This window comes from Strongylocentrotus purpuratus, unplaced genomic scaffold, assembly GCF_000002235.5.
Source record: "Strongylocentrotus purpuratus isolate Spur 01 unplaced genomic scaffold, Spur_5.0 spur5_scaffold_16, whole genome shotgun sequence".
Lineage (NCBI taxonomy): Eukaryota > Metazoa > Echinodermata > Echinoidea > Camarodonta > Strongylocentrotidae > Strongylocentrotus > Strongylocentrotus purpuratus.
In genome coordinates this window covers 19,512,476-19,528,336 of record NW_022145601.1, presented here as the reverse complement: position 1 = coordinate 19,528,336, position 15,861 = coordinate 19,512,476, and the positions used below count along the sequence as shown (strand labels likewise).

The window sequence follows — 15,861 nt, the reverse complement described above, 5'->3', positions numbered from 1 at the left end:
TTTTCGTATGGCCCTAATTCTCCAAGCCCTTATGGGATCGTTTTATGAAACCAACTCCCTGGCAGTCATATCTTTGTCGGCGACCTATAATTTTTCGATAATATCGGTTAAAAATATATAGTCTTTGCCATGATCGGTCAGATTTTATCCTGAATTACCATATTAGATGAGGCTTAATTTCACTCAAACTGGTTAAAAAGCAAAAATCTAAGCTAGTGGTCGCACAAATGATACAAACTTCCAATTTGCATGAAAATGTGTTACTAATGATATGGACGAATGTATAAAATTGATGAAGCTGGAGGTTGCTTTAGGGACAAGCGAATGGAAATTTACAAGCAATAGGATACAATAACTCATAACCAATCGAAAGAAGACCCTGAATTTTATTGAAGTTAGGAAAATAATTTAAACAAAATAGATTTCAAGACTCACAGATTTAACATTGTATCAGTCCGGACCCCGGCCTTCCAAGAAATTTAGTGTCGAGCCCTGCATGAACAAAGTCCTTAAAGCAAAAGATCAAGCTTTACTTTAATTTAGTGTCTGGACTCACAACCTCCCCAACCACCCGCCCCCCCCCCCCCCCCCCCCACCAACAAAAAAAAATCCTAGCAACGATGCAAGTTGTATATATACAGTGCGTCTCAGAAAAAACGAAACCCAGAAGTATCGATGTTTTATCATAACTTAATCTCAACCATTCGGTTGATGCTACTCAGATGATGCATATTTTACGCATGAGTGATTCAAAGTAATTTGAAGGAAGGAAACCAAAAAGACATTTGGCGGGCGGTATCTGAATTTCGAAGAAAAATTCCCATTTCTAGAAAGTTGAGTTTCTGCCCTTTCATATGACACCTCATTCAGGAGAAATGAGCCTGGAATAACAAAGTTCTGTTTGTTTAATGTAGCCCTTACATTTTCATAATTTTAACAAACGAATTCGTTTTCATTGAGTGCCTGCCGTAGCAAAAATGGGATTTGACAAAAGACTTAACTCCGTTTCGTTGACAATCAGCCATGCATGAAGACTCTCGTCTACGGCTGATTGTCAACGAAACGGAGTTATGTCTTTTGTTAATTTCGTTTATTGATACGGCGGGCAGCTAGTGAAAACGAATTCGTTTAATAAAATTATGGAAATGCAAGCACTACTATAAACAAACAGAACTTTGTCATTCCTCGCTCATTTTTCCTGATTGAGGTGTCAAATGAAAGGGCAGAAACTCAACTTTCTAGAAATGTGAATTTTTCTTCGAAATTCAGATACCGCCCGCCAAATGTCTTTTTGGTTTACTTCCTTCAAACTGCTTTTAATCACTCATGCGTGAAATATGCATCATCTGACTAGCATCACATGAAAGAGGAGACTCTAAGCAAATATGTATCATTCATTAATTATAGTTGTGATTAAGTTATGATAGAACGTCGATACTTCTCGGTTTCGTTTTTTCTGGGACGCACTGTAGGCCTATATGCCGTGACACTCTCTATACAGGCTTTTCCATGCACCAGGCTTCATATTGCACATTATATTTTAGACTCAAACATGATGGAGTCTCTTTTTAGGCTCATTGGACGAAATAATCTGGTATCCCTAGAGGCCACGTATAGGTGCAGCGGATTAGTAAGAAAATTGTGCACTTTTTGAGAAAAGCATGAAACTTCTAGCATAGTTAGCTTTCACCATAAGATTTATTTCCCGATGTGGAGGGAAGTCAAATTTGACCTCTGATGACCCTGAAAGGTCAAATCCAAAATGGCCGCCAGTCCGCATGGTGTAATGTATAAACACGCTTAACTTTTTAACCAAATAGTCCAGAAAAAGGTTTAAGGTGCCATTTCCAACTAAATTGGGGATGCCAATTCATTTGGTAACGCTTTAGAGATCGCCAGAACTTAGGGTTTTGCATTAGGGTCAAGGTCAATGTCAAACTTGACTAAAAATAGCAAGTTTTGAACGGTTTCAAAAGATTTTCCCATTTATTTGTCATTTGTTCTCCCCTGTGTTCTCAAATTTCTTTAAGAATCGTTCCCCTGCCTAGTCCCCCACCTTAATCCTTTTCAGTTAGTTTATTTCACAGTTTGATTTGACCTCTGATAACCCTGAGAAGTCAAATCCAAAATGGCCGGCCGCCAGCTAGTCCGCATGGCCTAATGTACAAACGCGGGTAACTTTTGAACCAATTAAATAGTCGAGAAAAACGTTTAAGGTGTCATTTACAACTAAATTGGGGATGCCAATTCATTTAGTAATACTTTTGAGATCGCCAGAACTCAGGGATTTGCAATAAGGTCAAGGTCAATGTCATATTCGACCAAAAAATTGTTTGTTAGTTTGTTTGTTTGTTTTTTAAACTGTGCCTCCATTTTGACACTTAACGAGTGATTATTTTTTTTAAATAATAAAAAGACCCATGTACCACCACTTTGACTATCATTCACTTTGAATTTCATAGAGCTGCTTATCGGCTGGTTATGTGCTTACGTATAGTTTCTACCAGGCGCGGATCCAGGATTTCTTATGTGAGGGGGCCCAATTTTTTTTTTTTTTTTGCTCCCGAAAATTTGAAAATCGCGCCGGCCGAAAAGTAACAGTCAAAATCTAACAGTTATCCAAAACAAGAGCAAAATGCAGTACACTTAAGTGCAGCTTTGACACACTTGCAACATCCAGTGCACCCTTTCTTGCAGCGACAGTGTATCAATTCATGGCACGATTTTTTTTTTTTACCTCCGGGAGAGTGGTCCAAAGAGGCTGCCACCCAGTTGTTACGTTTGTCCAGCCCAAGTCAGACGGCTCTGGCATGATTCTTGGCCAATGTCTAGTTTCAACAGTAAGTTGGCCTGGTAGCAAGTACGCTTGATGTGCTGATTGAGTGCTGCCTGGGTTGGAGGAAGGTTCTCCAGGTTTCTAGACTTCTGTGCGAAGAGCTGTTTCCTGGCATCACACTACCATACTCTCACTGGTTCGGTCTTACATCAGCACCACAAATCGCTCTACCAATAACATTGGTCTTTCACTGACCTCACTAGGCATGCACAGGAGTTCACTGAGGAAATCATTAACCTCTGAGAAAGACTTCCAAGTTTCCCAGGCAGTCTTAATTCCTCGAATGCATAAACAGTGTCACACCCGGTGAACGCATGAAAGAATGAGAGAGTCATACACGGTGTCTGACTCATGGTGGCAACCGTTTTGTGAAAAGCTATGTACCGAAAGCTTGATCTGACACCAAAAGCGATCCACAGCTGATCAGGAGCTGTCTTGCTAAATGAAGCCACGGTCAGTACAACCGCATCAGTACCAACAGTACGTAAGGTTACCCGTTAACACCCTTTTTGCACAGCATCTGCCACATGCAGTAGACGAGTGTCAGCCTCCTCGTGCGAGCATGGGGCAAGGCCTGCCCAGTGTGACTCAGCACGAGAGCAGAGTACTCCACTTCTGTTGCATAAAGTTCCTTGCCCTGTGGTAGAGGTAGATGAACGGTTTCGCGTGACAGGAAAGCAAAAAATTCGGTTTTGTTCTCATTTACTCGAAGGAAGTCCTTCCATTTTTTTGGCAGCACAGTAGAAGGAGCCACCATTTAGTGCCCTTTCCCGGCCCCTTTCCTGTCTTGTTGAGGCATTCAGGTAAGTATATTCACCATAGCCAAGTGCGATATGCGGATGTTTTTCTCGAGTTGAGCAAAGATGTATGGGGCAAACACTCTTTCTCCATACTCTTTGTTCTTGAAGTTCCAGGATTAAGCATTTGAACCACAGCTGCACCATCAAGAATTATTGCTTGGGCCACAGGTGCACTATTGTTTTCGAGCCGATTTGATTACAGGCAGCAAAGTAGATCTGCTTTAACTGGCGGGGCTGCCTGGTTTACATGGGAAAAGAAATTGTCCATATCTCCATCCCGTGTCTGACACGAGATGTACATCCTCGAAAAGAGATCACAGTTACTCTTAAGTGCTGCGCGCTGTGCCTTCTGTTTTGACATAACCTTGGCCGGCTGCATGCCGACTGAAAATTGGCAACTTGTTCGTATGAAGTGTTTGTGTGACAGGTGTCGTACACTGCTCTAGCCTTTCTGTCACAAACTTTGTGTAATGCTCCACACCTAGGGTCTCAATCCTAATCCCCCCCCCCCGTTTTAGCCACTTGTTGGGTGTCCATGATATGTCGATTGTGCTAATGACAAGTAGGTCTTGACTTTGTTCTAGAAATGGATTCCCCATCTTTTTCAGTACTGTCACAAGTGCCTTATCATCCCTCAGGAATACTGCCTGCACTCCAGGTTGCTGGTCATGGGGATGTTGTCTAGTGTTAGCAGAACCGTTATTTTGCTTTATGGCCTGTTCCTCAAACTTTGTAGTGATCCTTTAAATTACTAAGAACCAAATAAAACACAAAGTAACTTAAAGAACAACTTACCAGTATTATTGAGCAGTAATGGAAATGAGCAATTTTCCTGACTAGAATTGAGGTGTTTGCCGTATACTGCCTAGCTGCCCACGGACCATGCTATGCATAAGGTCAGTTACAAGACAAATAATGGTTTGGTGCTATAATTATTGAAATAAACTAACTGAAAGGGATTAAGTTGGGGCACTATGTAGGGGAACCATTCCTAAAGAAATTTGAGAACAAAGGGGTGAACAAATAGCAAATCAATGGGAAAACTTTTTGTAAATATTCAAAACTTGTTATTTTTTTGTCAATTTTGACGTTGACCTTGACCTACATGCATAACACTGATTTCTGGCGATCTCACCTCAAAAGTGTTACCAAATGAATTGGCATCCTCAAGTTAGTTGGAAATGACACCTTAAACGTTTTTCTGGACTATTTGGTTCAAAATTTATAAGCGTGTTTGTACAATTATCCCATCCAGAGTTCCGGCCATTTTGGATTTGACCTCTTAGGGTCATCAGAGGTCAAATCAAACTGAAATAAACTAACTGAAAGGAATTAAGGTGGGGGACTATGCAGGGGAACCATTCCTAAAGAAATTTGAGAACATAGGGGAGAACAAATGACACATAAATGGGAAACTCTTTGTAACCATTCAAAACTTGCTATTTTTTAGTCATTTTTTACCTTGACCTTGACCTACATGCAAAACCCTGAGTTCTGCCGATCTCAAAAGTGTTACCAAATGAATTGGCATCCCCAAGTTAGTTGGAAATGACACCTTACATGTTTTTCTGGACTATTTGGTTCAAAAGTTAAGCGTGTTTGTACAATTTGACCATACGGACTGGCAGCCATTTTGGATTTGACCTCTCATGGTCATCAGAGGTCAAATCTGACTTCCCTCCACATCTGAAAATAAATCTTATGCTCTAAACTAACTATACTAGAAGTTTCATGCTTTTCTCAAAAAGTGCACAATTTTCATTATATGGGAGCTTATCCGCTGTACTAGTAGGTGAGATAAATTTGTCAACCGATTTTCGTGTCAATGTCAGAGAGACACGACGAAGGAGTACAAGCAACGGACGGTATTACTGAAACCGCAGGTGACACTCAGGTCATGTCGCAGATGGATGCAGTCAAGCTGGAGGAGATGACGCTTATAATGGAACCAAATTCCACCGATAGCGTTGCATACGGTCGTAAGGTGCCTAGTCGAAGCGACATGCTCATTGCATATGCAACTGTGACAGGTGAGACTTTTTTTTTGGGGGGGAGTATTAAAGCTAATAATGAGTTCTATGAAAACGGGATGTAGAATGTAGGAAATGCAATTAGGCAAATGACACAACATGACCGTACATCATTCTTTTCTACCACGCCTACCATCCCATGCAAACAAATCCCCATCAAAAACTGATAACCCAAGGCTAGAAGTGATAATGCATGGCTAAGATGCGCGTATGCGTGCCTCTGGCGCATAGAAGCAACAATTGCAACCTTTTACCCATGTTTTTAATGCGATCCATGTTTTTATGCGAAAATCATTTTTATGCAATGCTCTACCTGTAACTAAATCTGTCCAAATACAACATTTCTGCATTTTACCTACAATGTATAATTTGTTTAATTCATTGTAGCATCTACAGTGTGAGTCAAAAAAAAGTTTACACCTAGAAAATTGCTAATTATTTTAAAAATCATCTATGAATAGTAAATTATTATACATGTTATGAAAGAGTGTTTTATCCCAAATCATTTGGTACCATTTTATGTGGTATTTGTTCTCGCCTGGATGAACACGAGGCATTGTAAGCGAGAGTGCAAACATCGACTTGCGCCAAAGTTGCCTATGTGATGTTTGAATAAACAATTGGGATTTGGGTATTAATTCGGTCTTTGCAGATCCAAATAACATCCCTAACAAAAGTAATCATGCCACACATATCACATATCGAATATGAAATATCAACGAACATTTGTGCGCGCGTGTGTGTGTGTGTGTGACTTTGCTTCTGCAAAAAGCATATGCAATGCATTTCATTGATACATTCAATTCATTCTCTTACTCCGCTAATCCCAACATAATACATATTGTAGGCATCATTTTGGCGCAAGTCGATTTTTGCACTCTCGCAAACAATGCCTCCTGTTCATTTAAGCGTGAACACATACCACACAAAAATGATACCAAGTGATTTGTGATTAAACACTCTTTCATGAGATGTATAATAATTTACTGTTCATAGATGATTTTTAAAATAATTATCAATTTTCTAGGTGTAAACTTTTTTTTGACTCACACGGTATTTGATTTTTATATCTCCTGGATTTAGTTCCTGTTGTCGTCTCTAGTTTTGTTTCTGTTCACCCTACTCATCTGGCTATGCATTTTCCCACCCATAGCATTTATTTTTTTCGAATTTCAAACAAATTTATTTCTATTCCTATAGTGTATAAGTTCAATATATAATTCTATTCCAAACATGGTAATAATATTCAGATTTCTGTATATGTTCAAAGCAATTTGCCAAAATGTGCAGCGATGGCGACCCGATACTTGCTCTGGCTGTGGTAGCTCCAGGCTTTATTTCATCAGGGATGTGGGGTTGGGGTTGTATTTGTTGTCGGGTTTTGAGCTGGGTTTGTGCTTGGTCTTGGGTTGGGTGGGTGCGGTGTAGGTTTCTTAACCGGGGTTGGGATTGGGAGTAGAAGCACAATTACATGTATATATTATATCATATGTACAAAAAATATTGCAATTTTACCACCATAATGTTACCATGTGTATGTGTTATGTGTAATTTTACTTTGTCACTGATGTATACTTTGTAAAAAAAAAAAAATGCGATTCGGCTCTCGTGCCGCGAATGTTGTTTAATGAAATAAACAATTTAAAATAAATTAAACAAATAAAATAGAAACTGAAGTTGCGATGAAGTGCAGGTAGTTTCGGTTCTAGGACTCCTACCCCCTGGACATCCACCCCGGATATCCACCCAGTCAACTTTAGGTCTATGGCTAAATTGACAAATTCAAACTGATTGTAAACTTCTCCAATGTGGGTGGCATGAGAATAAATTGTCATCGTCATTGTCATTAGGGACTTTTAGATTTGCACAACGACAACGTGGATTGCTACGATCGACGTCCTTTTAATGCACTGCCTTGAATGGACGTCACACGTATCACTCCACGCAAATCTAAAAGTCCCTATAGTCAGTTGAAACTACCCGTATTCGGACACCTACCCCCTGGACATCTACTCCCGGATAACCACCCCAGTTAACTACCCCCTAGGACAAAATAAAAAAAAATTGGAAGAGCCAGCTTATTCCTTATGTTATCTTTTGTTTTGATAATTTCTTATGTTTTTCAGTGTTTTTATAACTTATGTGTTTTATTGGTTTTTGATGTTTTATTTTATTTCTGACTACATTCAACTATTTTGACTCCCAAAACAACCACCTAAACTTTAAACAAGAGTACAAGACCCAATAACCAATGTTTTATCTATTTTTAGGAAAAATGACATTTCCTTATGTTTTGTACACAAAGCACGAAAATAGCGATTTTCGGGCTGACATGCAAAGACAAAAGGTCACGTGACCTTTTAAAAGATGCACAAGACTCGAAAGAAAAAAGTTTACGAGCGGCGGGGCGCCATCCATATACGTTCCCGAACAATCAGGGGGGGGGTCGTTGTGCAGTTCTGATTTATAATCGGAAATTTTTGTTCCGTGTACTGTGTTTCATTTTTCGAAAAACATGTTGATATTACCAGATAGAGTTTATATATGGATTGTTTGTGATTTAAAATCCAGTGTCCCCCGATTTCCTCATAATATTCCCGAGTTACAACGCACACGGCTGATTACGCAGATTACGCAGTCGTTATTGTTAAAGCAGCTAAAACTGCTGAATATTCTCATTAAGATGCACATAATCAGAAGGCGGTGGATCTCGTTGGATCAAAGAAAGAATCACGTCGAATGTCCATCCGCAATAGGTCCATGATTTAACACTGTAAAATAAACACTTCAATTCGAATTAATGTTAATCAATAACAAATAACTCTATCGACAAGAGAGGAAAAAATTATGATGATAATAATAATAATAAATAACAATAATAATATTAATAATATACAAATATACGAAGCTGTGAGAAAGAATAGTGGAAATTATTTATCTGAGGAGGGACTGGCAAAGTACTGTTTTTTCCAAGGGGCGAAGCCCCGAGGAAAAATAGTAACTATTGCAGTCCCTCCGAAGCATGGGTGTCGATCCCGGGGGGGATGGGGGATATATCCCCCCCCCCCCCAAATATTTCAGGTGGGGGGATGGCCTGTACAATCATCCCCCCCCCCCCAATAATTCACCATCAAAAAAAAAAAAAAAATGAAGAGAAAAATTAAGGATGAGAGCCCGATGAGAGTAGTTAATGGTTATTACTCGCAAGATGACCATCAATATACACATTTTGCTATCTCATTTTCATAATACATTTATATACGAAGTAAATAAGACAACCGTATATGAGACAAGAATAAATTGAATCCTCGCTCATACGGCTTCATCAGGAATTGATGATTTATTCAATTTGTTCAATCAACAGCATCTTAGAAATGCAGTGCGCCAAATGCAAAGACGCAGCGTCAAAAAGCAACGAGCTAAATGTTAAGCGCGAAGCGCAAAAATAGCAATCTGCAATGCACATCAGACAATCCTGGACAGTGAAAACATAGATGACCTCTGTGACGATTTCATGATGAGATCGGAGACAAGGAGAAAGATTTTCGGGCATTAGTATGACTTATAAAATAGTTCTCTAGTTGTTATGTTGTTTCCGTTCACCCTTTTTAAAATTCACGTCAATGTATCTTTATTTTTGTTTTTTTCACTCGTTTTATTTCCTGATATTTCCTAAAAGATTTTTCATTTTTGGAGAAAGATTATTATGTCACAACTTATTTGTAACACAAATTATTTTCAGTGGGGAAACTGAATTCAGACAAGGATTAATATAGAGAACAGAACAACGAATCGTCTTCTTTCTCTAATAATTCAGTGAAAAGGGCAAAGCTGTTAGGGGCAACTGAATTCAGATGCGGATTACGCGTAATAATCAAATGAAACGTCAAAGTACACGATACAACGAAGCGTCTTCTTTTAAGAATAATTTAATGAAACGTAAAAGTTTCCGCGCTAAGCGCGGAATGGGCGAAATTGAATAAAGACTAGGATTAAGAGTATTAATTTATTGAAACGTAAAAGCTTCATGAAGGAAACGATACAACAAATCGTCTTCTTTCACTAATGTGAAAGCTTCCGCGCTGTCCGCAGGAGTGGGCGAAAATGAATTCAGACAAGGATTAAGAGTCGAGAATGGTACATAGGATCGTCTTCTTTCTTTAATAATCTAATGAAACGTCAAAAGGGGAAGGGGGAATTTGATTCAAACATTAAGGATTAAGAGTCGAGAATAGTACATCGAATTGTCTTCTTTCTTTAATAATCTGATGTAACGTCTGAGCTTCGGCGCTGTGCGCGGAGGAAGGGGAACTTGATTCAAGGAAGGATTAAGAGTTGAGAACGGTCCAACGAATCGTCTTCTTTCTCCTATAAGTTAGTGAAACGTCAAAGCTTCCGCGCTTCGCGCGGTAGGTGAGAAACTGAATTCATGAAGGACACGATACAACAAATCGTCTTCTTTCTCTAATGTGAAAGCTTCCGCGCTTCGCGCAGGAATGGGCGAAAATGAATTCAGACAAGGATTAAGAGACGAGAATGGTACATAGGATCGTCTTCTTTCTTTAATAATCTAATGAAACGTCAAAAGGGGAAGGGGAACTTGATTCAAACATTAAGGATTAAGAGTCGAGAATGGTACATCGAATCGTCTTGTTTCTTTAATCTGATGTAACGTCAGAGCTTCCGCGCTATGCGCGGACGAAGGGGAACATGATTCAAGCAAGGATTAAGAGTTGAGAATGGTACATCGAATCGTCTTCTGTCTTTAATAATCTAATGAAACGTCAGAGCTTCCGCGCTACGCGCGGAGGAAGGGGAACTTGATTCAAACAAGGATTAAGAGTCGAGAACGGTCCAACGAATCGTCTTCTTTCTCTAATAATTTAGTGAAACGCCAAAGCTTCCGCGCTTCGCGGGGGGAACTCACCCTCCCTGCACGCAACCCCCTAGGGACCTCGCTTTGCGTGCTCACTACCGCCCCCTAAAATGAAATCCTGGCTACGCGCTTGGGAGGGGTGCAACTTGCCACACGCTTCTACCTCTTGATTGCTTTGATCCATTGCCGAAAATATTTCCCCCCCCCCCCCCCAACCACGAATACAAATCGACACCCTTGCTCCGAAGATATATAATTTCCACTATTTTTACGAACTAAATGCTGGGTATATTTGTTTTATATCACTTCGTTACGATCCGAACGTTTGACTTAATGAATGACTGGCATATTATGGTTTTTAACTTTATTCTTATGTCACCCACATTGGGCCGGGCCGGAGTTTGGAGAAGTTTAACCTGCGCACAATTATATTAACGCGCATTTAATGAGACGCGCTAATTGCGCATTACTTTTGACTGAACATGATGTGATGTCACAATGCTTATCTCCCTGAAAATCTCATAGAGCATGCGCAGTTCTGCCCATGAAAAAATAGTGGAAAATATTCGGAGCTCTGGCAGAGATTTGTTCCTAATAGTGAAATTATATTTTATCACGTGACCACCAATTGACCAATCATGTATTTAGAAAACCCATGAATATTCATATAAAAGGGATATAATAATAATAATAATTTTAAAAAACGATAATAGTAATTACAACGATAATAATGACAACATTAATGGAAGCAATTGAAAAAGAAAGTTACTGGCATCAGTAAATTGATATTTGAATCAAAGAATTGCTGACAATGTTCTTGATATCAATCTGATAATTTGATATAAGACAAAAAAAGAGAAACTGGCAAGGACGTTGATGCGTGCTCTGAACTACGCATTGTACGGTTTGGTTGCGCTTATACAATTAACGCACGGCCCAGCGTGCGTTAGTGGTGAATGCAGTGCACGCAAGGTTTCTTTAGATTGGTGCCGCTTCTTTGCACGAGCTTGCGGCGAGTTCACAGTGCGCACCATCCGAAGATACCGAGCGTACACTGCATTTACATTACGCACAGCAGGGTAAAGTGCGTTATTTGTTTTATGAAATAGCGACACATGAAAATCAAAACAAACGAAATTCTAGATCTAACGTAGTCTTCGAGAGTTAGACCTAGAGTTTATACTTTAGATTTTATAATAGATGTTATTCAATTAAGCACATGGCTGCCTCAATAAGCAGTGCGTCCCATAATAAACGAAACCGAGAATTATCCATTGTTTTATCATAACTTAGTCACATTTATAATCAATAAATGACATATTTGGAAAGCTTAGATCCTCCTCTTTTATTTGATGGAACTCATTATGATGCATATTTCACCCATGAGTGATTAAAATGAATTTGAAGAGAGGAAACCAAAAAGTCATTTGGCGGACGATATCTGAATTTCAAAAAGAAAATCAAATTTCGAGAAAGTTGAGGTTTTGCCCTTTCATATGACACCTCAATCAGGAAAAATGAGCAAGGAATGACAAAGGTGTCATATGAAAGGGCAGGTGAAAAACTTAACTTTCTAGGAATGTGATTTTCTCCTTGAAATTCAGATACCGTCCGCCAAATGACTTTTTGGTTTCCTCTCTTCAAATTCATTTTAATCACTCATGCGTGAAATATGCATCATATGAGTTGCATCAAATGAAAGAGGAGGATCTAAGGCTGCGTTCATGCTTAAATTTTGAAGGCAGAATGAGCGATCTGAAACGCTCATCGTAAACGCTCATCGTGATCGCAGTTCCACGATGTAGTGTTCATGCTTACTTCTCTGGCTCCCCCAGGCAATTCTCAGTGTGTGGCCTTAATTGGTCTTCCAGCTGGATTCGCAAACCTTCACTGTGCATGCTACGTAGACCCACTAGAGGTCAGTGCGTTGACCCCATTTAAACGCTTTTACAAATTGTAAACGCATCTTTTTGTGAGTTTACGATCGGCGATCGTGATCGCCGTTTTTCGGTGATTCTACAAAAGTGAGCTAAGACGCAACCGTGTTTTAAACTAAACGCGTAACAGATGCCTGATTCTGGCCGTCAAAATCAAGCATGAACGCGCCCTAAGCTTGTCAAATATGTGTCATTTATTGATTATAAATGTGATTAAGTTATGATAAAACATCGATAATTCTCGGTTTCGTTTTTCTGGGACGCACTGTATAACTATTGCTTATTTCTGGAATTTATATTCATATTGTTAAGCCCATGTTATAAAACGAATTGTTTATCTTTTGAAGTTTGTGCGTTGGTAATATGTATTAGTGTTGCTAATTTGTGTTTGATTGATAAAAGTTGTTTAACTTTTTCATTTTAAATCGGATTTTTCTCAAACTTTCACTGACCTGTCCCCCTTATGTTTCTGCTTCTATTTAAACCAACTTTAGGGTGGACTTCCCTCTTAATTTGCATGCCAATTTACACTGTAAAACATCAAGTGAATTGAAACTCTCGGCTTAAGTTTAAATTAATACAGTCAACCCTGCCTTGCGGAAATCACCTGTATATAAGGACTACCTGTCTATAAAAGACCAGATTTTCTGCTCCATTTACATAGCCTTTTTTATGAAACGTGTAGGCCTACTGAAGGAACCTGTATCTAAAAACCACCTGCTTGTAAAGACCGCTTTTCTTGGCTCCGTTGAGCAGTCTCTCTGTACAGGTTTCACTGTAATACCATAATAGTTGGTAAAATATAGGATGCCAAATTACCAAATCTAGTTGACATTATAAGCTTTTTGGAAAGAGAGAATGTGAGAAAGGGAGGGAAAGGGAAGGGGAGTAGGGGAGAAGAATGGGGGCGAAAGAGAATTTGATTTTGATATGTTGACATGCTTTTTTAAACAGAATTCGTGTCTTGGAGGGACACAAACAGAGGGAGCTGGTTTATCCAAGCTTTGACAGAAGTTTTCCTACATCATGCGAAAGATGAGGATCTTCTTTCGATGATGACCATGGTAACTATTCATCTTTCAATTTCAGTGTTGGGAGCAATAATCACGGTAAAAATGGATGCACATGCTCTTTTTTCCCATTTTAAAGACTTGCTAATATATACTGCAAAGAAAACTTCTTGAACAAGTACAATTATGAAAACACAAAACACTACATGTGTGTGCCCGTCCCCCCCCCCCCCCCTCAAAAAAAGTTACTGAGATCCAATGGCCCACATGGAAAATACTCAAGCCTCCTTCACGCATTGGAGAGTGAGTGGTTGAAGAAATTTGTGATTACAAGCTTTTCCTGTCGGCCGGTTCTCCTTCGGATGATGATGGAGGGCGGTGCATGCAGTAGGTATACAAGACCTATCGGTAATAAGAGTGAAGCCCATTTTGGGGGCCTGTTCCATTAAACTTGTTATCTGGAAGGAAAAAAAAGTTCTATATCAAATTAGTCTCATGAGTCTCAGCCGATCAAATGCCACGATTTCAGTATAGGAAGAGGTCACAAATCTGTCTTGTTTCCAAAGGTAAAGCTATGATCACAACCCAAAAAAGTAACCGGGCTGCGATTTTTTAGCCAATTTCGTCCGGGCACCGAGCGGCGGCCGCGTGGGCACCGCTTGTTTTTAGGGCATCGCTCAGTCGCCGATGAAGTTTTAGCACGGAGTTAAACTTCGGGCGGCGCCTGCTCGCTTTCACTCGCCGCCTTAAATACGCTCGGGGCCTTTGCGGTCACCGCCCGGGCACAGACCTAATCGAACATTCGCCGTCGAGCGAATAGGTCAAAAATTGAAGCCGCTAGGTCACAGGTTGCGGTCGCCGCCCAGTCGCCCCCATCAGTCGGTCACTGGGCGGCGAGTTCAAAATCGGTCGGCGTCCGGGCAACGCCAGCTCGCTATCGTAGTCGTTGAGGAGGAATGCAACTGCATCGTAAACCTTGTTGACCTCACAGATGCAGAGTAAAAGCGTTGTTGTTGATGACCAGCCTGGTGAAGCCACATAATATATACCCAGGTGGGTTGCGGGCCGCAGCAGGTACGCCTACGAGACACCCGTAGATGCCGCGATCACCGGCCGGCCGGGCAATTTCTTTCAAATCAGCCGATGGCCGGTGGGAGAACGCCCGGGAATCGGTGGGTCATCAGTCGGTCACTGCTGGGACGCCGCGCGGAGAAGCTCCCCTATTTCGCCCAGTTTTTATATAAAATCGAACGGCGACCGACGGGAAACCGACAGGGCACCGCTGGGGCTTTACATCCTGCTTGACTTCTCCAAAATTCTTTGGGCGATGCCTAAATTCCAGCGGCGACCGAGCAGGCTATAAATCGGTCGGTCGCCGCTCTGAGCTGTGACCATAGCTTTACGGCCAGTCCTATTTCCCTTTCTGGCCCTCTAACTTCTTCAATTTCAAAAATCGGACAAAGAGATAGCGTTCTTGCATTAGTTTGGCATCTACTGTTGTCTTGTTGAAAGCTAGAATGATTCGACTACACACTAATTAACCCATGTTCAAGCCGCATATTCAAATTATATTCCATCGGGGGATGGCCCCGAACCGAACATAAGTATTCATTAACGATAATTATAACAATAATAACATTTGCCTGCTGTACAATCGTACCGCAGACAGATAATACTTGGTGATTGATTGATCCCCGTTTTGGGTAAACACTCAAATGGTGTCTAATTCCCTCATGATATCCCACCGTCATTATGTATCTTTTGGACTTTACTTCCCGATATTGTATCAGATAGGTACAATAGTAAGTGAGCTTATATTTCTTCTTCCGTCTATTCAGGTCAATGACAAAGTAGCAAGAGCTTTCGAATCTGCCACCGACAGGCATAAGCAGATGCCAGCCCCCGTCACCATGCTTAGAAAGAAGCTCTTCTTCTTCCCAGGACATTATGAGTAAAGCCATCTTCAAACGAGGCACGATCGGCCGCCTCAACACATGTTGTGGTAAAACATTCAGCGTATTAAATGAATGACAAAGTAATACAACGTTTTGGTATAGGGTCATGAATTTGGTTCAAATGAGCATATTAGAAGCATATGCGATTTTACAATATTCAGTGATCGTTGTCGCGGTTGAAATCGAGTTTAAAGTGATGAAATTGTAAATAATAAACTCTTTATGTTGTATTGCGCCCTCAGGACTGATATTACTTTAGCTTAAAACAATGTTTCTTGACTACAATCAACCGATTTGCTATTTCCGTTCAGAAATTATATATCAGAACTGCATATTCTGAGATTTTCATTGTCGCCGCTACCATGGAACGGCTTTAGGAGCTATTTGAAATATTTGAAATTTACCGGGAGCACCGGT

At 40.3% G+C, this 15,861-nt stretch overlaps 1 protein-coding gene across 1 annotated transcript in view; it reads left to right on the top strand.

Moving 5' to 3' along the window:
• Window positions 1-15,444, top strand: part of LOC100892193 (caspase-like) — a 39,974-nt gene extending 24,530 nt beyond the window's left edge. Inside the window, exons 6-10 of the mRNA XM_030987448.1 lie at window positions 2,747-2,840; window positions 3,354-3,440; window positions 5,471-5,666; window positions 13,434-13,543; window positions 15,328-15,444. Of these exons, the coding sequence (XP_030843308.1) occupies window positions 2,747-2,840; window positions 3,354-3,440; window positions 5,471-5,666; window positions 13,434-13,543; window positions 15,328-15,444 (604 nt within the window). The remainder of the gene's footprint in view (window positions 1-2,746; window positions 2,841-3,353; window positions 3,441-5,470; window positions 5,667-13,433; window positions 13,544-15,327) is intronic.
• Window positions 15,445-15,861: the final 417 nt, after the last annotated feature.